At 37.1% G+C, this 27,530-nt stretch overlaps 1 protein-coding gene across 1 annotated transcript in view; it reads right to left on the minus strand.

The window, feature by feature from the left end:
- The window catches only part of FAF1 (Fas associated factor 1), a 151,073-nt gene that overhangs the window by 34,972 nt on the left and 88,571 nt on the right, over positions 1-27,530 (minus strand). The window contains exons 9-13 of the mRNA XM_042030662.1: positions 15,398-15,493; positions 14,612-14,738; positions 13,678-13,741; positions 12,654-12,735; positions 4,560-4,714 (exon numbers count right to left, since the gene is read on the minus strand). Coding sequence (XP_041886596.1) covers positions 4,560-4,714; positions 12,654-12,735; positions 13,678-13,741; positions 14,612-14,738; positions 15,398-15,493 — 524 coding nt within the window. The remainder of the gene's footprint in view (positions 1-4,559; positions 4,715-12,653; positions 12,736-13,677; positions 13,742-14,611; positions 14,739-15,397; positions 15,494-27,530) is intronic.

The following is a 27,530-nucleotide window of genomic DNA, read 5'->3' on the forward strand; positions in this document are numbered from 1 at the left end:
AGGAGAAAATGAGCGGGTGGGATGTAATCATGGAACAGAAGGGTTCCCTCCTCACCTTCTTTCCTCTTCCTCCTCCAAACAAACCATACAGAAAATGACGAACTCGCCTGGTGTTTGAGAACCTTTATTTTTAAAACATTAATTAGACTTCTGACCTGTTTTTATTGACTGGCACTGTATTGCTATTAAAGTAAATTAAATAAAAAATTGCAGAATACAATAGAAAACGCTTTCACACTGCTCTGTGAAACCTGTCAAGGATTTAGTGCCTAAAGAACACATCCAACAGTTTTGCAAGCAACATATGCAGAATCTGTGGTCACTCCTGAAGAGGCAGTGAGAAATTAACTCACCTCCTCCTGCTCTCACAGACCCCACACCTGCAATATATTTGCTGAAGGATCAAATGGGATTGGGGAGCTGGAGTAATATGGTCAACTGGTCTTCATCCAGGCATGCATCATTCAGTAGGTTAGAATTAAGGGTCAGCAACTGTGAATATGGCTAATTACTTGATGACGGAAATTGCAGGTGAAGACAACCTGCTGCTGAGAAGCACTTTAGCAAATTAACTCTTTCCTAAGCTTAAGCAAAGTGAAAAACCATCATTTGAACATTAAAACTAACAAGTACCTGTCATCAGAGCAAAGCTGGCAGCACCTTGAAATACGGTGCCCAAGGGCAATGATATCAAAAGCTAAAAAGCTGCTACAGATTTTTGGGTCACTGTCTTATGGTTTTGGCTTCGTTTTGCTTGGCAAACACGATGTGTGCTGGAAAGCTCTTAATACTATGCATGATCTATGTTTGTAATTGCTGAGTACCAAGATAAGGTATGTGTGCATGTGTATGTATATATCACTATACATCTTTCCTGGATACAAATATATTAATGCGTATTAATGAATTAACAAAATCGGGCAGGCATGTGTTTGCATAAATATATACAACTCTTATGCACATAATTATATTAAAACAATGGTATTCTTTGAAGTCAGAAAGTACCAGAACTAGAGCTGTTCATGTCTGGCTCTCCCACTTATTTATCCCGGAATCCCTCTGGAAACCTGAGGACTTGCTCAGCCCAAGTGATGGCCCAAAGCAGCTGCAAGCTTGGACCAAACAGTAGGGCCAGAATTGCCAGCACCACTGCAGTCAAACCCCACTGCCACTGCCCTGATACCTCTCCCCACACTTCTGCTGTCTGAAGGGGCAAGGTAGTAATCTCCACTGCAAGCAGTTGAAAGGAAACAGTGATTTTTAAGCTCACGATTCACCTCAAATTGAGTGGAATATAGCAAGAGCTAAAGTTAGAGATATATGTGTAGCTTTGTGGCCTTTTTCCTCCTTTGATGAGGAACAGATCACAAGAATATTTCAAAGAGTTGCTCACTAAGCTGAAGTCTAAACTATAGGAGATAAAGATTTCATATATGTTCCTTAACAGTATTATAAAAGCACCACATTATTTTCCTAAATGAAGGCTACTTACTTTATTTTCTCTTTACTGTAATTTTATTATGATTAATGAAAAAATTCATAATCACAGAACTTACTCAAAGTAACTGCTCCCTTCACAGCAAACCTGATGTCAGAGGCAATTAAAACCCATGGAAGCCAAAAAACTTCCCCTCAACTGTATTAACTAGACTTCTCCTTCATTTTGACAAAGTGACAGTCCTGGGTGGCTGCAGAAAAGAATTTTTTAGTATCTGACTCCCAAAGTTGTAATGCTGATGCTCTTGCATTACTGCTGGCAGGCACTCAGTGCTCACACAGCATTTTACTCCTACCTACAGACTCTCTTCAATCTGTTGGAATGGATATTGAAGATTGAGAGACTTCAGAAGAAGCATGCTATTGTACAGTAATGTAGGTTTTAAAGCACATTCCTGTATCAGTGTCAGCCAACAAACACATTAAAAACTGGGGAAAACGACAAAATCTTGGAGCTGGTTTTGTTCGACAGTGTTCAGGATGGACCCCCATTTCATTAATGAGAAAAATGGAAACAATTATTAGAACTAGTTTTGGAATAGAATGACATCTGTAGATCAGAACAGTCAGATTTTTTGGCTTATACAAGGAAAGTCTTTTTATCTCTTTCAATTTACTCATGTCATTCTACAGTACTGAAACCATGCCTTTTACTACTGACACCGAGGTGTCCCTGTTGACTGCTGTAAATCAAGTGGGCCTGATTCCTCTGCAGTCTCACCCTGGCTTTTCCAGCATTTTTACAATGCAATTTTAAGAGTACAAATGAGTTACTCTTGGGCTACAACAGCAGGCAAAACCCAGTTCCTCCTGTTGCTGCTGTTGTCTTCTCACCATTCAAATAAAAAGTTACATTTAACTGTGTTCATAGGGATACAGAAGAGAATGGGCTCCCAAGACCACTGTCACTGTGTCACATGAAGGGTAGTGATTGAACAGGGGGGCTGAGTATTTATTTATGGGAATGCCCACAGTGCACTGGCACTTTGCAAAGGGAGAAGGAAGCATCATGCCCCCTCTGAAGAAATCACAGTCTAAGGAGCAGGATGTGACACCAAACACAACTGAGAAATTATTCTAAGTCGAACCAGCGTGCCTTGTTTACCCCTCACTATTTTTTGACCTCACTATTAATATGACAGTTGCTTTGTTGTTGTTAACAGAAAGCAAAAAAATGAAGGCTTAAAAACCCTATCGTCCAGCACAATCAGTGACTAAGTTCATTGAGAGCAGCTATAAAGCCTTAAACAAGCCCTTTATTTTGTGTTTTAAGAAGTGTCATAAGGAGTTAATAGGACACAGCTGTACAGGCTCTTTCTAACAAGCAGCTTCTGTCGCTTTGGTCACCACAGGTGTCTGCGTAACCTGCAAACTCTTATTACTAGTGTATCAAAGTTGTGCTACTTAATAGATTTCTTTAGTAAAACACAACAAAGCAATTACATGGCTGTTGATCGTCAGTCATAAAAAAACCCCTCAAACACAGTTTTTCAAAAGAAACTACACTGCAATTTTTTGTCATTGTAAAATAAAAGAAACTAGAGAATTAAATAGAAAAGCAGACAATAGAACAGCAGGTAGTCAACTGAACTTAGCCACTACAGATGGTTTAGAAATAGTGTTTCCTTCTCCACCAACTTGTGGGATAAAAGAAAAGGAGGAGGCTCCTTACTGCCCATGAATAGCAACACCAAAAGACTTAAGCAACTTTCCAATCTATGTATTTGGTCCCATGAAAGAACCTAGATGCTTCTTTTTCCTCTCTTACTTTTTTCTTTTTTAGAAACTTTTAATCTGTTTTCACAACTGCTTTTTTCCATAACCTTTTACACTTCTCTAGAATAACTTAAACTAGAAACATTGCTGCTGATCCCTCCAATGACAAAATGCAGAAGGTCAAGTGAGGAATTCCTGAGAAACACAAGTGTCATTTAAAAAGTGCATTAGAAAAAGAGATTGTTCCATTTTCCAAGGCCACTTCAGTAAAGAAATGTTAACTATAATTTACATAGTGAAGACTAGAAAAGCACAAATGCTCTATTCTAATAATCCACAAGAGAAAGAAACATAAATGTATAATTTTCATTGTTCAATAATCACTGGAATTGTGTAAAGAAGTGTCAACCTTATTCCAGGCCAAATGACTGTTGCATTTTTCAGTCAGAAGTTAGAATAACTGGAATTATAGTGACATACATAAGATGTTATCCTGGTAAGACTTTATCAGTCATCTTTTGGGTAAATAAAGGCTATGAAATAAGGTCCAAGTTAGAGAACCAAACAAGCCTAATTTCTAAATGCAGCAATAATACTACTAATTTAAATAATTCTTTTCAGTAGATCATGATCAACTGATAAACAGCTGAAGAGAGAGGCCTTAGCATAACACTAAGAAAATTTGTTGGTAATCTACAGAAGATGCAGAAGGAGGTGGAATCTACAGTTTTAATTTCTTTACTCATCAGCAAAATTATGACCTAAGACATAGGACAGATTTTATTATATTAATACCTTTATTATATTAAAACCAAAACATCTGAACATTCCCAAAGAAATGCTCTGTAAGAAAATTGTAGTTCAAAAATGTTCATATGAATTGCAAGCATTTAACTTTTTGCATAATCTGTTCTTAATACTAATTTATCACATGTATGTTATTTTTTAAATAAAATTTTCATTAACAACAATAGTTATTACCCCAGACAGCTCTCATGCATTTACACCAACATACACACAATTAATGTCATGTAATATAATGGCACTGCAATGCAAAACTGTGAAGGCACATGTTTGAATATAGAATTATGTTTGAAAATAAACTAAAAAAAAAAAGGAAATAATTTCTTCAACTATTTTTTCCTGCATAGGAATAAGAAGTCACTTTGTGATGAACACAAGGCCAGTCCAATTGTCAATGAATGTCAGCCAGCACAAGTTCACTGATCAGCTGAGAATGAGCATGAAATTTAAGCCCAAATAGATACTAAGCACCAAAAGATTTGATAGCCAGAGATAAGGGCATTCCTTGAGAAAAGCTGCTCACTCAGGGTCCAGAGTCTTACCTTGCTCTGTTTGCTTCTTTTGTCATGTCCCAAGCCCAGGTTATGAAGTTCTGACTCAGGTAGGAGACAATAGATTCAGCACAAAGCATTTGTGAGCAGAAGACGTTGGTTAGTACACTTTCATCATGGTGGAGGTAGATAGCAAGAAGCTTTCTCTGGAAAAGACATGACAAGAGATGAGTGAAAAGTTCCTCAGGCTACTTAGCAATTTAAAGCTGCTGCTGCAGGTCTGTGCGTTAGTACCAAGGATGGGGTTTATCAAGGGTGACAAGTATCTCAACGTGCACACACAAAAAATAGCCAGCAGATTTCAAGTCAAATGGTCCATCCCTGCAAATTTTTAAGTATTGTTGACGCTTCCTAATATTTTGAGTACTCAAATACAATATATTACATATTAGAACATGAAAAGAACAAGAAATGAATGAAAAACAAAAACCTTATTAACAGACGTAAGAAATGAGTGAACTTTTTAGCTTGCTGCCTAATAAAAATAACATGTGGAACATTTCCCTGAGCAAGGAACACACCTCTTGATAGGACAGCATCTGCCACAAAAAAGTTATAAACAACCTGAAAAAAATGATAGTGCATTGCTATCACCACCTCTGTAGTGAAACAAAGAGGCTAACGGGTAAGTAACAACACAGCTGCCTACACACCCAAATGCTGTAGCTCAATATGCCAGATGTTCTGCCAGCTCTCCATCCAGCCAAATGATGTGGGGAGCCCACACCTCACCTCACCTCACCTCACTGAAAAGGTGGCCAGGCATTGGAACAAGCTGCCCAGGGAAGGGGTGGAATCACCATCCCTGGGAGTGTTCAAAGGTGTGCATGTGGCACCTGGGGACATGGGTTAGTGGTGGGCACGGTGGCACTGGGTTAATGGCTGGACTCGATGTCTTTGAAGTTTTTTCCAATCTCAACAATTCTATCACTACACATTGAGATCGTGTCTATGGTCTCTTGAAGCAAAACATTCTGTGCTGTTCTTCTAGAACCCTATCAAGTAAAATTTGAGTTGCCAGCAGGTGTGTTCCCATGAAAATCTCAGACCACCTTTTGGAAAGCAAGTCTGTGTGCATGCAAATATAGAAAGCAGGCTGCAAAAATACAGGGAGACTATGAGCTAGCTAAGGATTATGATTCTGCTACTGGCATTCAATGAGTTAGAAATGCAATTTAGAAAATTACAGCTTTCCATTCCCCCATACCCATATAAATTACTAACTTTATTTTAAAATAGTACTTGAACATATTTGCTGAGATGATATGGTGCTATTTTCAGACTTTTATTTAAAGTAATTTCAAATCTCTTCATCAGAAGTAACACTGAACCCTAGATATTGATGTGTATTGATAGCAAGACATGGATGCAATTTTGAGACAAGCTGTCTTTGCAAAAAAACCCTGTACGGCTCTCACCTCATAGATTGGCTTTGGATAAAATTTAATGACTGTTTATAGAAGGAACATTTGAACATTCAACTTTGGGAAAGGGATTAGTAATTTGCATTACTGTTTGTCTAATTTAATTTAAATGTTCTTCAGAACCACGTACACATGTGCCAGGAAGGGCCATTAATAAGCCCAACATGCCGAGATCCATATAAGTGCAGCCAACAATGTTGACTGAAACTAAACTTGAAAATACAGGGCACTGATGCACAATATCATGCAATAAAACAGCATTTCTGTGGTGATATTTAATTTAAAAAGACGAAAGAGGCAGGAGAAGATCAGGCACTGTCTGTTTTTGAGGATCAGCTGTTCTGCATTTCAAAGCGTAGATCCCTGCAATATCCAGGTTACTGTGCTAGAATCTCGACTATTATATAGCAGTTGTAAGAGAGGGAGGGCAAAGATGTGTTTACTCAGTGATTAGGGCCTTAGAATAAGCCTCTAGCTCCTAGAGAGACAGCTCACCACTTATTCATTTGGACCAATTCACAAAGCCTAGAAAGATTAAACATCCATGCTGAGAAGACAAGCGAATGCAGACGGTGAAAAAGAAATAAAAATTCTTTAAAAACTCTGAGATGACTTCATTATTTTTTCCACAAGGAAACTTTAGGAAAGTGTTTAGTTAGAGAAAAACCCACATTGACCTCTCTCTAAACCCTTAATCTTTCCTTTGTGGTGGCACTGCTTTGTGGTAAGCGGATGGCTTTGCTCTCCTCTTTTCACTGGGAGTGGACAGAAAAAAAGGCTCTTGAGAAACACTTTTACTTCCAAAGAAACAACCCCATGAAACTGTTAAATGTGAGATTCCGTACAACAGAATGTTTCAAAATATGTACAGTTTTAGGCTTAAAGATTTAGGGACAAATTTTAGTAAACAGAACAGGCACAGACACAAAGGAGGTTTACACTGAGTTACTTCCCAAGGGAATGTAATTTTTGTTGCATCAACAAATCTCACCATACAAAGACTAAACTCCATCACGTATAAAAGACTGTACTTGTTTCTGATACTTCATCCAAAATGTTAAGGGTGGGCACAGGCATACTGCTGTGATAAATGCAAAGAGGTGGCAGGAGGAACTGAAGTGATAAAACATGATTAGGAAAATATTCCTGAAAGCCAGGGGTATATTTTCCTTGGAAAAATGCGTGATTGCAGAAGGCTCACAGCTTGAAGATTTTTGTTGTTGCTGTTGTTGTGTGGGTTTGTTTTCATGTTTGTTTATTTTACTAACCCATGGTAGTACATATTTATAAGCAAGTTTTGGTTGTGTTTATTTCAAGCCTTTGAAAAGTCAGTAAATTCTAGGATTCTCTTATGACTAATACTGGGTATTTTTCAGTCAATACTATTAAAATAGCCTTACAAAACTGTTGAACAGTCTCGAATTCCACAAAAGAAGCCTACTAATGGAGCACTAGACTGTTCTGTGTTGGATTTCTCAAAAATATGACTCAGAGGTTATATACTTGGCATGAAATTCTAACCAAGAAAAAAAATACAACAGGGAAAAACTTTTACTAGTTCCTACAATGGTAAGGGATACCAAAAAGGTTTTAAGCACTGAATACCTGATGGACTTCCAAAGGCCTTAGGAGTTGAGGAACTTAAGCCAACAAGGGATATATTTTCAGAATATGTGCATGCTGAAGACCATTTCTGAGCTTCAGAGAAGTTAATACCCTTTGTACGGAATTAGAAGAAAAGTTGTCACAGAGGCAAAAAAACCATAGATCTTGAGGTGACTAAATTGGCATCACTGGGTAATGGGATTTCCAAGCTTCTCAGCCAGTTCCTAATACTGTGAATAACTCAGGTAACTCAAAAGAATATGAACTTGAATGGGAATAGCAATGCAGTCATCATATGGGTCAGCAAAACCACAGACCTGAATGGCTACTTTTGAATCTCAGGCTTACAAGTTCAAGTAATGACCGAGACAGAAAAGTTCATGATGTAACAGCTGCTAGAGGCATGAATGTTCTGTCAAGCTGGTAGGCCAACAAATCAAAATCTTAATTTTTTCCTCCAGGTTTTATGCAATGAGAGCTAATTCAAATAAACAAAGGGACACATTTGCACTTTAAATCTTTGAAGTGCACAAGGTGATCCACCTGTCCAAGGTGATCTTGGAGATCACGGGATCAGCCTTGGACACAGCTACCTTATAGCCTTTTAGAAGAGATGTGAAATACAACTGTACCCCACAGGTTCCTAAAGTAGGAGTGAGGTGATCCCTGTGACCTTCTGATCCCATATCTTGTATTATACATGGCATAAGACATCCCCAAACTAGTTCCTAATTTAATCTTCCTGTAATTTTACCTTTCAGTAAAACATCTAGTCTCAAAAATCCATCAGTGATGAAGAATCCATATGAACCATGGTAAGGTGTTCAAACAGCTACCCACTCTCCCAGGTAAAGGTGTGTTAAAGCCTGATTTAGTCTACTTTCATCTTCCAGCTATTTGATCCTATTATACTGTTGTATCTCCATTTCAATCAATTGCACTTGTAGTGCTATCGTACATAATGCAAATAGTATCCAGTAATTAACACCAAACTTGGCTAAGATCTATAATCACAAGCTTTGAAAGAGGAGAAAATGTGGAGTGTGGCAGACAATGTCAAAAAACATCCATTACTTAGTATCAAATACAGAGGATGCTGAGGAGAGACCCATACCCAGCAGCAACCCTCCAGATAAGAAAGATGAAGCTGTTGTTCAGATATGAAAAATGAAGGGTGCGTAGGCAAACAGTGAAGCTACTAAGCTGGTATGTTGTAGCAGAAATTTCTAAACAATAGTTACCCACAAATTCAGAAATAATTTACAAATTAAAGGACAGAACTGCTAACACACATCAGGCAAGACTGGAAAGAAAATGGTGACTGACATGGGACTTAACTGGAGCTTATGTACTGACATTTACCATAGTGCAGCTGCTTCACTCTTCCTGAGAACCTAGAATTATACTTCTATACCTGTCCCCCAGTTTCAACCAGACCATGTAGATTAGTGGTCAGGTTATTTACGTTTAATCAGAATCTGTAAAGTGGTAATTCATCCACCTCTAATCTGTAATAAGTTCAGTATAAACCTAATAATAATAGCTGAAATAATAAGGGACATTTTTCTGAGTTACACAGATAAAAATGATGCTACAGAAAGCCCCGTATGAAGGAATATTCTGCTACCACCAAGGAAATGAAAAGGTAAAAAAAACCCTTTTATTTGAACACACCAAATCATGGAAGGAGCATACTTTGCTCTAGGTATTCAGGAAATAAAGAACCCATACGTGAGAGAGATGGTGCTGCCTCTAAATTGAACCTAAAAGACAGAATTCAAGGAAAAGAAAAACACGGTTCATTTTCACACTGCAGGAATATATATTGAGGTGACAATACCAATCTGTGCTAAGAGAGATGTTTCACATATTTATTAAAAGTCAGTGGACAGAAAGGTTGAGAGAGGAGCAGGAGGTGAGCTGGCAGAGGTATATAAAGATAAAGCTCCTGGAAAGGCAAAGCCAATGTCTTTATTCTTTGTCATAATAAAAGAGTAGCAAACATCTGTAAAAATGACAAGACAAACAAGCTCCAATAAAAGAAAATACTTCAGTATTATTCACATGTATAACTCAGTAAGCTTCAACACAGCAATTAAAATCCACTATTAATAACAATACCACCCTAAGTTAGGATAAACCCTCTGATGTGTCGGAACACAAGACACCCACGAAGTGCTTCCAGACACAAAGAAACAGTCCCCCCAAAAAATGTTCCTTGTTAAAAAATGTCTATTGCAGGATTTTTTTCCATGGCATCAGGTGTAGCAATTCCTATGGCAATGTAGCTACTTGGGCAAGAGTAAGCTCATTCTTCAGTAACTAATGTAACAGAGAAACTCTTCTTTCCAATAGACAGAGGAAGATTTTCACAAAAAACAGTTTAATTGTTAATTTAATATATCTCTGTCTCTCTTTCTCTTCCTGACCCCATTAAAAGAAATACTGAAAATATTTTCTTGTCTTATATACAGTAAGCCTTGGAAGTGAATACGCAACACCCTTAACTATAGGGCTGCTGGAGGCAGCTGGGAATTTCATGGTTGTTAAAAGCAAGGCTCTCTATCTTGGGTATTGTATTTTTGTGCTAAAGACTTATACAGGTTTTAAAGCAGAGCTACATTTGACCTCATTCCACCTCTCTTACCAAAAACTGGCATTGTTGTGGCAGCAGCTGCTTGAAAGGTTAAAGGATACCATCATGTACGTTAATCTTCACTGTCTAACAACTCAAACACAGGTAGCAGACAAACACCTCGACTTTATTTACAAGGTATTTCTTTTTCAAGCAATATTTTGTTAAAGAACTATGAATCACCAGCCTTTCCAACACATGAGAAGACAATGAGCTTTAACAGGAAACTTGTATTTTCTTACAAAGATTTTGAACTCATATTCTGCATTCCAAACACATGTTCTGACATAAGTTAGTTTTCTCAAAATAATGCAAATTAAAATATTTCTGGAAAAAAGCCTCCTGTTTATATATATATATAGAGAGAGATTTTTTAAATTTTTTTTTTTAGGTAAAAAGTATCCACAGTACAGATTTAAAACACAGCTGATGGCTGTCTCACTAGACATGAACTGTAGAGTGCACCTTCTGCTCTGGACAGCGTTGAGAATTTGTCAAGAAAAGGCCAAGATCTCTGAGCACTCGAGCTGCCAAGTGCTCTCAAATTAAATCAGTTTGAAGCGGTTTTCATTAATATGGATTGAGTGTGGCATCGTGAGAAACACTCTATCAAATGTAGTGTTTTACTTAGTGATTAAGTATATACCAGTTGATGAAGCTGCCCAAATCCTTCGTAATCCCACCACTCCAATAAACATTTAATGAGTATATAAGTTCAAAAAGCCTAGTAGAGGATTTAAACCTTCAATCTTGTTTTTATTTACTCTTGGAACTCAATTTCTCACTTCAAGTGAAGAATGCTGGTGCCTGAAGCTCATCTGTTGCCCTGGTAAAATTAAGTGCCCTCCATAGTATAAATTAGAAGACGAGACATACAGGTTGCAATTTCTCCTAAGCTTTTTTTTTATACTTATATATATATTTCATTATTTCATGAGATGCAATTATAAAAATACGAAATACTGTGTCCCTTTCCTCAATTCTGAATTCCAGGAGCCAGTACTGAAAAAATTACTTTGTAATTGAAAAAGCAGTGAGAATACGTGGTATTTCCACATTCTCATATCTTTGCTTAAAATCAGAATGTCACAATAAAAACAATGCCTTTCCACAGGGTAGGTGGGAGGGAGAGCTTTAAAAATAAGGCAATATTCAGAAAAAAACCCCAACAATCCAAACAACACAAACAAAAAATAATACTTTCCTAAATACACGCACACACATATATACACACACACAACAACTTTATTATGAGGTTCTGGTCTGAATACATCACAAAATATTAAAAATATAAGGTGACATGAATTTCAGAAGTGCTATGTAAGTAGTACAAAAAGTACTTTGAGTAACAAAAAACCTAAATAACTGCACTGCATTAATATCATATTTACAGGTACAAAACTATTCATGAAAGTTCTTAATGGGCTTTTGTCCACTATTACACTGATACACTGTCAACCATTTCTGATGAAATGACACAAAATGAACTTCCCAACTCACACCCCTTCCTTGTTCAATTCATAGGAATTTTTTCCCTGTGCAAAGACATGAAAATATTCACTAAACTGAAGAGTGTTAAGTATGTGTTAACTTCAGCTATACAGTGTGGATTTATAACTCTCACACTTATTAGAACAGCCCCTAACATAACACAGATGCTCCTTCCAATATGAATAACTATGTTCTTCATTTTAAAATTAAACATATATCAAGAAAACAAAAAGTAAATTTAAACAGCATGATTTTCTTGTTTGTGTTTCAGCTTTATCTGTGCTTAATTATGCAGGGTTTTGGGTTTCTCCTTAGTGAATCAAGTCACCAAAACTTAAATAAACTGTCCCCATTCTAATTTTATTAAAATACTGATTTTAAAACTGTGCATGGAATAACAGAAATTTGAGATGCCTGGTTGGATGTACAGAAAAACTAAACAACCAAACCTTAGTATTGGAACTTACTTGGCAGATAAAGGCTGTACAAAGGGGAAAAAAACCCCACACTGTATTTCAGAGACCTTTCAATTTAAATTTACAATTTCATTAGCCATTCTTCAAAGGAGTTACCAACACGCAACAGTGAACTTGTCAACCACAAGACTTGCAGGCAGTGTTATCTGGTGCTAGGACACCATTACTTCAGGAAGAAAAGGGAGGAGGGGAAAAGAAAAAGAGTAGCTTTGACAACTAAAGAACTCCAGTAAAAATACAGCCTGAATTATTAGAAAGCATCAGTTATTCACTGCAATTTCAGCAACCACCAAGGTAAGTGTTTCTGTCAACTGAGTAAGTGCATCTCTTCCCAAACAATAAAACCAAGATAACTCCAAAATGTAGCTCAGCTTTTTTAAAATAAAGATGGAAGGCTTAAGATGATTTCCATTCCCCCACTATATTAAATAAAGTAGTTCTAATACACACTTACATCTCTAGCTTTCCCATAGAAGGCTTCTTGAAAAGCAGCCTCTAATGATCCAATAAAATAAACAGGATGGCAGTCACCATATCTATTTGAGATAAAATTTCCAATTAATAAAAAAGTTCAAAATTAAGTCATTTCAATATTGTACCTTTTCATACATTCTGTAAATGGAATGCATCAGCTAAACCTTTAGAAGGATGAAGTATTACACTTCTGAAGGACAGAAGGGAAATATTTAGGATCCATTTGTTTTCTGACATTGAAAAACTCGAAGTAATGAACTACTACCTTACAAACTTTATCATAAAAACATTCTGTTTCCACATGTAGACACCTTAAGTTCTACACAATTTTCTATAAAACTTTTCAGTCACAACTTATTTCCTCTCTTTATTATATTCTTAAATGTTAATTGAAGGCTATTCTTGAATTGCACATTAATGCATCTCATACACAGAAAGGAACATTTCATCACAGGAGTGAAAACAGAAGGCACATTAACTTTGCATTACTTAGTAGCTTCTACCTATTCAATGATACAGGCAACTGTTTAACAGTGCATGATTTGATAGCATAAAGTTTTTTAAAAATCGAGAATTTCTATGTTTTTTAAAAGTCAGTATTTACCCAGCCACTTTGTTATTGTGAAAATTCTTACAGCAACTCTGTATATATTTTTCAATACTGATCAGTTTCAGCTTTTCTGTTCCTGTATATCATAATAAACTTATCAAATACAACCAGTCTTTCTCATCCTTCGGGACCTTTACATAATTAAGTAATGATACTAAATAGCAGCAAAATAATTAAGACAAGAATCAGCCACTGCAGCTTGGACTGAGAAATCATTTTATTTCAGAAGCAGTTCTAGTAGCAAAGTTAGAATTAAAATAAATTAGATTAGGATGTCTAAATATGCTATAATCCCACAGGAAAACATGTACACTTGGTTTATTTATATTATCATTATTTACTAACTTCAACTTAGTTTGTAATAAGAACTGCACAGTGAACAGGCTACGCTTACCTTGAAGAAAACTCTGCTGTAAATTGTAATAAGGCATCTCCTTCATTTTCAGCATTTTCTGGCACTTAAAAAAATGAAAAAAAAAGAAAAATGCAACCTTATGGAAACAGGTTGTAATATGCAAACACATTTGCTCCACAGGTATTTCATGTTCCCAGCTTACTGAAGTGTTACCAAGAGACCATACAGATTTCATGAAAGACTATCAACTACAAACCTTTGGAAAGACAAGAAATTTCCAGAGAGTCTCATGAATATAGTCAGGTTTTCCAAACAGTAAAATCCACAGTGTAATGTGATATATCACTCGTTCAGAGTTAGCACTCTGGACTTACTCTAAGGCTTGAAAGGCTCAACCCTTCCTATACATAATGTTAGAAAGTTTTCCATATTATTACATGTATTTGCTGCCAAAAAACTTCTAAGGTAGTAACACTAATGCAAGCCTGAAGTAAATAAAGAGTATGCAAGAACTGCACGTAGGAGGTAACTGACTGCTGCTCCTGCTCAATCCTTTTCATAATAAAAGGGGAAATAATCACTGAGAAATTTGATTAGCATAATGACTAAAACTTCAATCAAAAATAGAATCTGTAGAATTTTCAAAACAGGGAAGTGGAGATCCAGTTGTCTACAGGTGCATTTGCATAGAGATCACAATTTCTCTGAATTTAATTTTTACTCTTCAATCTTAAGTTACATTATTATTCCTCAGTTGCAAGGTTAAAAATTTCCCTCCACGGGAAGATGCTTTCACAGTTGCCAGTTATGTCTGCAGTATTTTCATTTGATGCATCCATCAGACATGACATTCAAACAATTCTACCATCCCTACCAAAAGATACTTTCCAGTTTCTAATTCTGCAGACACCTCTCTGCCTTCACCTCTGCTGTACAACCTCCAGTTAATCATAAATCAGCTCTCAACTCTTACTCATTGGCGATTTCCTCAAGGCAGATGATGCTACTCCAAACATTTCTCCATCATCAACTCCAAACTCAGTAGCATCTTCAAAGTCATCTCCATCACTATCACTAACCATATGAACATCAGTGCATTGCTGTATAAAAATAAAAACCAAAATCCACCGTAAGCTTCTTATTACAGACACCTGCAGTGAAATACAAAATACATACACAGTGACAAATACTTACGTATTTCTATAAAACCACAATATACTGCATTTTATTTTACTATTTTATACAGCATTATCAGAGGTGATTTTTAACAGAAGTCCAGTTGGCAGCAATATTATGTGACAAAATGCATGATTAAAGAATGAACTTTCTCTGCATACACATAGTTGAGCAAATTTTATCCAAAGTTAATGCTGTTTTCCATCTAATGGTACCAGAGCTGGTCTACCTGCACAAGAAAGAGTGAGAAAAGCCACACAGTTGTGGCTTTTATATTGGTATTTGGCATACCAATATAAAGGAGAAAAATCAACATTTTTGTGCAAGGAGCTAAGGTCTCATCTCCCACCATCAGATCCTTTGCTGCGATTTGCTTGCTTTGTTTTTCCTCTCTTTCTTCAATGACTCATTTGTCCCGTTTCTTACTTTGTCACAATTTTGTGTTGCAGGAACTGTAAATTGATCATTTTAAGATGCAATTCCATTGACACACTTGACAACAGAAGGGATGGTGCCCACTGCATAAGAAGGTGTCCCTGCTTCTTCCTAGAGTAGCCTGGTAAAATAAAGATGATGTCCTTACCTCCTCTGACTGTTCCCTTGTTTGTACAGGTGAAGATCTTCTTCCAACCGTAAGTCGATGGCAAGGAAAAGTCAGTCCCGACACAGCTAGAGTCATCTGCAAAGCAAGCAGTGGTCCTTCATTAAAGTCACAGTCTCAAATAAAGTTTGGGGGTGAGGGGGTTTTAAAGTCATTTAGTGATTCAAACTAAAGACTGCATTATTTAAACACTCATTAAGAAGCCTGAAAAACTAAAATGATTCCTGATATTAAAATATTCAAGGAAACACCAACTGAGTTTTACCGAGGTGTATGCAGAGTATCAAAACAAACTCCATGGAACTGCAAACTCAGAAGTGCCTTGGATTGTTATTTTCTCCTCAATCAGTACTGCAGTTTGAAATGTTATTATACATGGCAACTTTCACAGTGCTATGCTTTGATGATGCAAATGTAAATTTTTTATTGCTAATCAAGAAGCAAATGTTCAAGTGAAGATGGTAAGTGCTGATAAAACTAATTAAAAACAGCTAAGTCATCTTGAAAAAAATACTATTTTGAAAGAACAGTTTACCAGCAGACATTGCAATAGACACAATCACATTGGCAACTTAAAAAATACATTTCATCTCCTTTTTGGTCATTTTAACTGTTAAGGGTGCATGTCATGTGCCTCATATGAACAAAGACACACAAACCAAACAGTGCTGGCGACACTGAAGTCAGCACAGTCCACAGGATGAATGTTCAGCAACCAGCAGCAACAGAAACTGTTGCCCATTGCTGTAAGCCTAAGTCTCAATTTTTAAGAACTATGAAGGCAGGAAATGGAAAAATTTTGGTGTCATTTGAAAGACAAAATTACGATGATGCCTGCAAATACACAGCAATAGTATTTGAAAATCTGATCCTACTGCATCTAAAAATGCACCAATTATAATGCCTAAAAATGAGAACTGTCCACTCTGAGACCAGAACCACTGATGCCATCCCTGCATTTAAAGCTTCTGCCCAGCCTCCTGCCTCTTCTGAAGAGCACATCAGTCCAGGAGAAGTGAGGTTGATGACCACAAACAGGACTTTCAGAAGCACCTAAGACCTATCTGGACTGATTTTACAATGTGAGTAGCTCTTAAATAAAGATAGTTGATTATTTTTGGCACTGACAAAGTATTTAAGGCTATGCAATCATCTGTGATGTGGAGAAGGATAGTCCTGGGCTGCATGTTTAAAATACTGTTTCTAGTGGTCCCTTCAGATGAAACACAGAGAGGGCACAAAAACACCTAGATCCTGTAAAACTTATTAGTATTTTTGCAGGGCACAGAATTAAAAATTTACATTATACATTTCAGAAATATAGCGCACTCCTAATTGGACTGTAAAAACATTAAGGTAAAATACATTTCAATCATTCTCAACAAAAATCCAAGAATAAATCATAAGCCTTAAATTTCATTTACTGCCATGAGCACTGAAAATACCCCATTTATTTTTTATACATAATTCAGAGCGACTTTATCACTTGTCTGCTAGAACTCGCAAAGATTTAATTTGCTGCAGGTTGAAGCAGGCTGATTAAGCAGGCTGGTTACCAAATGAATGTTAACCTGTCTGAACTAGCCTACTGTCACATTCTCACAGCAAGGTTAAACAGAAGTTTAGCTGTGTAAAAAGCCCAGCAATCGTCTTAAAGGAAGTGAGTTCTAATACTCTGGAGCAAATGAAATATTAAAGACGACATACAGGTCAAGACCAATTACGTATGAAACTCCTGTGACAAGAGCCTAAGAACTGCATTCTCTGTAAAAATCCACCACTTCAGTTATTATTTTTATAAGCTTTCAATAATAAACAAAACCCAACTGTTATAAAACCTGAAACTTTGCCCTGTAGTTAGCACACTATATAAAATGCTGGTGAAACACACACACACACACATTAACCACACATAGACTACAGTTCCCTCTCTCACAGCATCAAATACCCCGACAGATGCCTGGAAAGGCTCCCGGTATCTTTTACGTGCACATTAAAGAGAGAGTGGTAAGATCAAGCAGGCAGTTATTGTGCTGCTTCATCACTTGGCCCAATTGCAGGGTGTTGCAATTCCAATTTGCAACCTTATATTATAGTGTCAAAGCGTCTCTCAAACACGAGCTAACAGCAGAAGGGGTTCCACATCAGAGCCTGTTTCATCCTACTCTCCAGACGGTTGCTGGAATGTTGGGGGTTTGTGCACACTGGTGTGAGAAATCACCCTTCCCTTTGCTTTTTCTTTCTTTCTTTTTTGTTTTCCTTTCTGAGAAGTTTTTTTTGCAAAAGAATTAGCAGCTCTGCCTGCGTTCCAAAATAAACTAGCAGCATCGACATTCTTCTAGAATAAAGTTGTCTTCATTCAAAGATAGAGAGTCCTCTTGCAAAGAAAGACTCTTGCACCACAAAAGCTTAAGCTTTATTTTGGAAATCATAAGAACACCAAGACTAAGTAAAGACTGTTTTCCAGGCAGCTCAGCAAACCTTTTCCTAGTACTGGGAATGCAGGCCAAGGTACTGATGGGAGCACCCACTGAAGTGTCTCAGTGGAAAGAACTGTAGATCTCACACTGCTCTTGGAGAGTTTTTTCTTTCTGACTACTGCCCTGCCACCTCCTATACAGAGATGCAGTACATGATTATTGCAGTAAATTATCATTGTGTTTCAGCCACCTTCCCATGCAAATGGACAAAATCTTTATACCAACACCATAACTGAAAAAGCTGGTTTGCAGCCTGAGTACCTGATTACCCATATTCTCTATTTTGTGAGCCCATCTGGCAGTGCAAAAACTCCGAAGTCAGTCAGGATTTCTCTTTTTTTGCATGAAAATCACCACTATGTGGGTACAAGAGCTTGAATGGGATGGCTTCCACATGCACAAGAAAAGACACTGGAAGATGCATATGTGAGACTCATGCACGAATGACAAGCTAGATACATGTTATGAAAGAAATAATACACTAAAGCAAAAATAAATAAGGTTACTCTGTTTTTCTAGGCAAGAAACATACACATGTGCAAATCAAACTGTCTCAGAACTGAAAGGTACATGAGGTAGAAAGTGAAACAGAATCAGAAATAAGGAAAATTACTTGCAAAAAGTAACTCCAGAGCCTGATCCAATAGGTCCAACACTGTGTAGACACTGCTTGTGCTAGTTGAAAAATTTAAGTAGTCTCCTATTTGGCTTCCTGTAACTTTTAAGGAGAAGGACAATAAAATTCAAGATTTCAAACATTTCAGGGAGAGTGGCAGCAGGAGAGTCTCCTTTTAGGAAACAGCAGAGATACTGAAAGGATTCAATATCCCTGGTATTCAAAAAGTTAATGGTACAACCGGGACTAAAAGCACACAAAGGTTACTTGAACTAGATTTTAACTATTAAGAGGAAGATCAATACAAAATCTAAAAATTTAGAGAGGAAAGAAATAGTCTGGTGCTCACTTGTGCTTTCCAACTCTAAGACACATACTATTTGTAAATGCTCAGTCTGAGATGATTCGTTTTTCAATTGCCAACATTAGCAATCGAGGGATAAAGTTAAGCAACATCTTTTCTGATCCAAACATGCAGGATTCTTTGTCAACCTTCCAGATTAATCCAGAAATATATGCCAAATCTGGAGTGAGACCAGATGCTTTAAACAATAAATTATTCTTCATGTTAGAAAGTATTATTTTTATGTAGAAGCTTCTAGAAATATCATTTAGAACAATCTAAACCCACTATTTTTCCAAATATTTCATTATATAAATATGTCTGCAGAAGAGAAAGAAATCATTGAGAGCATGTAATTCCAGAGTGCTGCCATCTCATGCTCAGAACAATACAAAAACCTACAAGCCCATAATCTCAAAAGTTTGTATCTTCTAGAAAGAGTTTGTTGGCACAACTTAACTCCCACTCTTGCAGACTTCTGAAATTACAAATGAAGGAACAAACTCAGTCTCTTGTACCAGCCCAGAGATCTTTAATCAAGTTACTGAAGATGTGAGAAAGATAAACAGTAGAAGGAACATGAAGGAATGATACCAGCAGAGAACTCCAACTGCAGAACTCACTCCACTGAGAAATGCTGATACAAAAATTGTAAGCTTGGTGGACTGCATCAGGTAAGGAGTAATTGGATATGACAAATTGGCCTTCCTCATGTTCAGCCACACACTGATGGAGGAAAACAGCATCTCAAAAGAGATTTGAATGGCAACCATACCTAATGAGGAAAGTGAAGGAAGCTGTAAGAGCTTTCTAATGGCTTACAGAATACAGCTGGAACACCCAAAGTGTCCAGTTTAAGGCAATAATCTGTAAAGAACTGGACATTCTTCCTCATCCTCAATTACTGAAAGCTTGTGCTGTTCACAGGATACTTGCCATTAAGGAATCCCTTCTCTGTAAAGAGATAAAGATTTTTGTAAACAAGAACTATTCAGAACAAGCAAGTATAAGTTATAATATTTACAGAAGGTATGAATATTAGTTTATTTTGTGCTCTTTGTTAACCTTTTGTTTGCTACAAGAGCAATGAGAGTTTTCAGGTTTTTGAGTATGTCGGCACTCTGATTTCTTTTAATGTACATTAATGCATCTATCTGAACATACAGACAGACACCTGTTAATCAGGGCAAGTTATTAAATGGAGCCCTTCAGCTGTATTACCTAGTACTTGTCAATTAAAAAAAAACAACAGCTTTTGGCTGTTTAAAAGACCACTGAAAAGGAGAAACTCTTTGTGTCTCTGTAACAAGGTGATTTTACTGTTTGAGATACTCAAATGACAAATTCTTTCCAACTCACTGGAGAGGTATTTTTCCATGACAAAATATTCTCTAATATAATTTTTTTGGACATAGAGATTCTTGATCATTTGTTCTCAGAAATTCAAAGGTCAAACTGTAAATTTTACAAAGCAACAGACAGAAATTCAGAGAACACTTGATCCATATGCAAAGGAGAAGAATCTATCAATGACGCCAGATTTCACTTCTTCACACACAGCAAGTGAAGCAACAGGAATGATCTGACCAAACCCAAAACCTTGCAGTGGACAAACCGTCTAGATTTTTAATATAAAGTAAAAAGATCATAAAAAGAAATGTAATTTCTGTATAACTTCACTGCTACGAATCAGTCAAATTATTCAAGTAGATGCACTTCTAATACAGAATCATGTTTGGCTGCATACAATCTGCTTCAACAGGAAACTAAATAGGAGAACTCTTACAGCATGATTTTCTCCTGAGGTAAACAAAAAAAATCCATTTTCTGCTTTTAATATTCAGAGATAAAGTAAGCAAACAAGATCCTGGTGTACAAAATAAAACGCATGTTTTCCGATACTTGACTCCCCCCATAAATCTCCCATAAAAAGGGCTCTTACTAGAGGTTGCTTAGCAGGCTGCAGTACACACATGGGGGTTTGTAACACATATATCACACAAAACATTCTTAATCAGACACGAATGCAGTGTTACCTACAGACTGAAATCTAATCCCAGTTCAAATACTCCATGTGACAGCTGTGCACAAAATGTGAGCTGCTTACCTTCTCCATTTAGTGGTTTACTCACTGATACATGGCTTAAGAATAAAGAAACAAACATGACCAAGTACATTTCACAACAGCCAATTATTCAGAATAACCTAAGAGAGGTGCCCATAGCAAAATACTCAATGACTGGCAGGTGTCTCCTCTGTGAAAATTTCACTCCCATATAATTTGATCCTTTTTCTCGCTGGAGTAATTACCATGATGTTTTTCTCCCCTCATCAGATAAGAGAAGGGGTAAGGATAGAGGCGTGAGCAAGGAGCATTATCAAGCATTTCAAATTTCGTATTATATTTAGTATTCTGTTATGTGACCTTTTATTATAGCATAAGCTAATTCCCTGAGTATGATAAATGGCAATTTATCAGATGGATGGATGGATGGATGGATGGATGGATTTTCTTGAAGATACAGGAAAAAAGAAGTTGCATTTTGAACACAACTATGTGAAGTTTGAGAAGAAACAAAAACTCTGAGAAGGAATATATCTGCCCTAATTTTTCTATCATAATTTCTATGTGCATGGTACTACTAGCTGCATTTGGATACAAGGTATTTTAGGGATCAAAAGCTTTCATAGCCCAAGTGCACCAACAGTAGGTAAGGTATTAAGACAAAACAAATTATAAACCAATCTAGCTGGAACACCTAGAAAATGAGTCATTCTTCTTGCTGCTTGAAGATTGGTCAGGCTGCTCCACAACTGAGGCTCACTCATATTTCCATGGTCCTTTTGCAACCTATCATTTTCAGGATTGAAGAAGCAAGGAAAAGCAAGGACTATTTGTGTGGTGGACAGGATATAGCAATTAATGTGGTATATAGGAAAAATCCAAGTATACAGGGAAGGAGGGAGAGGTAGAGCAAGTGAGTGAAGTTTTGTTTTAACACTTGAAATACAAGACTGAGAAGTTTTTCATTAAACAAACAGTTGAATAAAATTGTGGTTTCTAAGTGCATTCAGCATAGTCCTTGCATATGAATATTGAAGCAAGGGAAATAAGAGAATGGGATCTCTGGCAATCTTCTACAGTTCTCCAGACATTGTCAGATGGCTCCACATTCTTTCCTGGCTGGAGATCTAAGCAGAGAAACCAATCCATGCAATAAGGAGGTGGTGGACTCCCAGGCAACTCATGCTAGTTCTGAGGATATTAAAAGCCTCATCATTTCAAGAAAAATGACACTATGACATGAGAGAGCTTTCACACGAGCTTCTTCTTGCCATGGCTGCAGTTCCTGGTGTTTAACCAATCATTATTAACAGTGCGTGGGCAGCTTGTTGTGCTCAGACAAACCCTCACTGAATTCCTTGGGAACAAACAGGTGATCAACACATGCCAAACCAATCACTTGTCACTGTATAATTATTCAGTAAATAACTATCTTCCTTTCAGTGTATAATCTCACAAAGTCAAAGTGATACATGATTTAAGAATTCCTGCATGCTCATGTTTAGAACTAATGCTTAAAGCTTCAAGAGATTAAAGATTTTCTGTGAATTAATGTTTATCCTTTGGCTTGCTCTTTCTCAAAAGTTAGTAAGTATTCTTCCAGTAGTAACAAGACTGTAAAATTACTTCTATCCATACTGAAATACTTTGTATACATAAAACAAGCGTTATCACACCAACAAAGAGAGAGTATTCCACTGTAAAATGAAAGTACATTGCAATTCAAAAAACAAATCTATTAAATACATTATTTTAGTTAACTGAAACAAGGGCATTTTTGTACTGTGCAGTTAAGTGACTCAGAAAGATTTACTACCCAGAACTAAAGGGCTCTCTTCAGTCTGTACTGCTCAACTAGACATTGTTATCCAAGTTCAGTACATAATATTAAGAAAAAGAAATCAAACATCCAAAGCTCATCTACTGCCATGTAAGCCCTTATCCCTCCTTGAACAACAATAAAAAGTGGATGTAATTCCACATTAACCACTTTGTCTTTTGACATCAAATAGCATTAGCTGGGAAAAACAGTCAAGTATGCTTGAGGTTTGTTTGTTTTATTAAACTATTGCACAAATACGAAAATGAACAGAAGAGTTAAAAAAATTTGACAGCCCTTGAAATTAGCTTCCTCTGAAAAATAACTTCATTTTCATTATGCATCTCCATAAAGAGAAAAAAGTCTTGACAGGTATTCAACATTTCATTTTAAACACTAACTGGATGAAAAAAAAATCTCTAGCATGGAGTGTGTTCAGGTTATAAATCAGTAATGCTTATTTTAACTCCTCACAAAGTGGTGTTGAGATAATTACTGCTGACAGCTTTATTCAAGGTTCATTTCACTTTTTCTACTATTTTTCTCCTGTTAGAAGTTCAGCAGGGCCCATGGGAAGATCCACCCCTCACACCTGTTAGGGTTCTTCATGTTACTGAGGCCAGTTTGGACACGTCACTTCAAATTAGCATTGTGCCAGTGCGCTGTGACAATTACTTATCGCAGGTTTAACTTGAAAAAAAGTTTCTAATCCAGCCACAAGAACAGTGTCAGAGTACGTACTTTAAACCTGTCAACACAGGTTGTAGGAAATTCATTCCAGGGATTTCAGTCATGTTCCCATGGTAGATCTCTGAACTACAATGAAGCTTAAAATCACAAAGGAATGCTATAGAGTTAAAACACAGAAGCCAAAAGCTTCCTTCTGAACTGAAGGGAAAAAAAAAAAGTTGTCTGAACTATTACTCATGTTTTAAAATTTGATGAATTCTTTAGATTAGGATTAAAAAATGGCTGTGTTAATTCTCTGAAATTCAAAAAGGCTGCATATAAAAGGTATATATATTATTCTGCTGCATTGTGAAGGCACAGTCCTGGCAGATCTTTACACGTGCTGAAGGCAGAAGTGTGGTGAAGAAGCTCTGGAATCATACTGAGGATGGTGTGGGAGGCTGGAGGAGATCCATGGCACAACGAGGAGGCCACTCATGTCTTTCAGACACCAGGCGAGGGATGCCGGAGTTGCAGCAACAACCACTCTAAAGGCAGCTCCACAAAACACTGTGAGTTCCTTATGAGCTTGAGAAAAAGTGGTGCCTGCTGCTCTGGGAACACCCAGCCCTGGTGTGCTGGTTGAACACACATGCCAATTTTTGCTACAGCCCCTGTTAATCACCAGCCATGTTACTGTGCATCTACCCCTCTCGTTTGCTGGCTGAATGAAAATTATCCCTGGTTTTGATTATTTCTCATTTGATTGAGCCTAGTTAGGCAAATTAGGAATTAAAGCAGAAAGACAGCTACTGTAGTACTTAATGTTGCTTCAAACCACAAATATATTTAAAGGAAACAAAAAGAAAATAATATTTCCTCATGCAACAGATTCTGCTAAAAAGGAGATATACTTGAGAGACTGAAATAAATACCCATGATCACTTACAGAGCTCATTCTTCTTCTTAGACAAAAACTGTAAATATTAAAAAGGATGAAAAATCTGCCAAGCCATTTGCAGCTATTTGAAACACAGGGTAACAGAATTAAATAAATGCTGAAAGACCTGGAACACAGTTAAGTATAGACCATGAGGCTAATTGTGGATCTTGAGTTAATTAATTTCCACTGATACGTTTTCTCAATGGTCTTTTACATGAGTTTTTTCTTTACTCAGTCTGAACCCCAAGGCAATTCAGCATGCTAGCCTCCAAACTCTGGGCGATTCATTGTGTACTTCTGCCTTAGGATTTTTAGTTCATGCAGAGAAAGCCAGGCTTTCACATCAAGTTGATGTTAATGTGCACTGACAAAGCAACAGTAAAGGAGCTTCATGTTTGTCACAACGTGCACTCTTTAATTTAGTAATTGCTTTATACTGATATGCAAATAATGACACATTTCCCAAATTTCCAGTTCCTCAGCAATGCTTTCACTAATTACTCAGTAGTTAAAACTTATGCATGTAAATTGGTTCAGTGAGTTTATTAATAAGTACACCTGTGTGAACTGATCTATAAAACACACATGCCTGGGAACAGGTCATAACTCACTGTACATTCCTGAAGGTTTCTGGAACTAAAAAAACCAATTCTCTCACTAAAACAAGATAAATTACAACTAACAGTGTTATTCATAGATAAAACTGGGATTCCCAACCTTTCCTAAGCTAAAGAGAGACTGTCTTTGGTGCCAACAAATACCAGGAGACAAAGCATTCATCCATTTTATTTTGCCAAATGAGATAAGGATCAAGGTAAAGAAAAGAAAAGGCCAATAAAAAAAAGGACAAGAACCCCTCTAGCACCTGAAAACACAGGAAAGGGCCAGTGTCCACTCGTCCATCTTGTGGACAACCACAAGCTCTGAAGTCTGGTTATAGTGTTTTGTGGTACTGTGTACTCTTACTTTTGATACTCTAACATGCAAAATTAAACTGCACTTAACATGGATTCAGACTCATAACAACTGCAAAAACACTCAACCGAGTTAACCTGTCTTCCTGTATTTCCTTTCTTCAAAATCATCCTGTTTTATTTGCTAGCTTCTATGTTGAAACACAGTATCTGTTAGATTTCTGGTATTTTTTAAGTAACTATGTAACTGCCATAGAATACAGTATAATAATTGTTTTTACTAAGTCTGATCTCAAACCACTTATTATTTTGCTATTCAAAAGAGACACAAAAACAATTAACAGGGTTTTAAGCTCAGAAACAAGTAAAATAATAAACAGTATAAATTAACAACAATTCATCCACATCACATATTGCCCAGAGATATTCACAGATACACCTCGGGAACTGCTTTGCATTCACAAAGGGTATCAGCCAAATACTTGGCACGTTTCTGGTCTATGGTGGGATGCCATTTACTTCACAACATTGTACAACGCTTTGGATGGCAAACAGAGAAGTGCCTGGATATGCTTCCAGCACTATATAATTCCTTGGCACAGTTCAAGCAGTTGTGCTAGCAGAACTGCTTCCAACAAATGGTTCAAACACTGATAGGATTTTTATGCTGCCTCTTCTTCATGGATATCATTTTCTGAGGAATTGGATTTTTGCAATGTTAGCTCTTGAAAACACTGTGTTACTGACTTCTAAAAATGAGCTTCTAAAAAGGATTATTGTTTCCTATCTTCTGTTTCTCTTACCTGGAATATGTATCTTCTAGTGAAGTCCTGCTCTGCTTGTAATAGTGGAGCTTCATTACAAAGAAACAAGCACCACTGTGATAATCCTCCAGGAATAATGCAATTACCACTTATCAAACAGGTGTCTGCTGTATTCCAAGGAGATTATCACTTCCTATTCTGCTCTCAGAGAGCACAGAATAAAAGAGAAGCTGCTACTATTAAATGACTAAGGGGAAAAGGAGTCTTTGATAATAGCTCCTGCCAGCATCTCTCAGCAGGGCATGAAACAAATGTAGTCCTTCTATAAAAACTTGGCACTGAAATGAGTATTTTGGTTTCTGTAAAATGAGTTAAAGCACCTAAATAAGACCACTCCTGTTAACTCAATCTGAAGCATCTATGTTTCTTCACAGAACATTCCAAGAATCTCAGCACCTCCAGCCTCATGCCAAACTGCGCCCTTTGTGAGTAGTCCTGAAGAGGAACTCTGCCTGCTCTGGCAAAAATGTGCTGCAGGGCTGCTCCATGAAACACATCATCATTCAGAGATGCTTCTGTGACAATCCACTGCTTGATGAAGGTGCGAAAGGGTCTCCAAGATGGAGTTCCAAAAGTGCAGAGAATGCAATCTTTGTACCAAGATACATTTTTAAGTTAAACCACAGCTGGGTGTACTTGATCAGCAAAGGCAATTTTTCAGCATATTTTCAAAGCAGCTTCTTGAGTAGGAGTTATCTCAGGAGTGGATTTCTAAAACCAACAGCAAAAGCACTCTCCTATGAAATCTGGGATACAGTTTAATGTACAGAAGGTGCTATTACTACATGACAAAACATATAATTGGTTTGCAAACAAGCCCAGCTGAGCATCAAGGGCAGAGGAGGAGTGACAAGGGTAAACAACTACACACATGCAGGAGACAAGAGGCTACTTCAGTTACTGGTGATGTCCAGGGGTTGTGAGGGCCAGCAACTGTCCATAGGTAGGTGCTTCAAAGAAAGTAGGTGTAAAAACCCTTCCCAGTGAAGATTACCACTACTTGGGTATAAACTCAGGGAAGAAGAGTAGTTCCTCCTGCTGCCTCTGTTGGGACACAAAAAGCTCCAATGCAGCTTGTGTGCACGTAGATGGAGAGGTAGAGTGGTGATGCAGATACAATATACTCGCCCAGGACTTGTCCCATGGTGTACTCCAGAGATCTTGATTGCCCTGATCTACCCTAGAGATACTTCTCTATACATGTGGTCATTTCTATCACACTTTGATTTGCAGGTTCTGTCAATATAAGGACAGAAATAGGAAGCAACGTTGAAGCAGCAAATATAAAGTATCAGTCAGTTTACTAATTTTAAATTCTACTCCCTTTAACAAGTTCCATGAACATGGCATTTTTAATAAAAATAACTTTCATGTCTATGAGTTTCAAAGCAAGAACAGCTAAAAACGTCTCAACAGATCAAGCAGATTTGTCAATCTCTTGC

The sequence above is a fragment of the Corvus kubaryi genome, unplaced genomic scaffold (genome assembly GCF_017639235.1).
Source record: "Corvus kubaryi isolate FWS band 111438036 unplaced genomic scaffold, C.kubaryi_AGA036_p1.0 37334, whole genome shotgun sequence".
Lineage (NCBI taxonomy): Eukaryota > Metazoa > Chordata > Aves > Passeriformes > Corvidae > Corvus > Corvus kubaryi.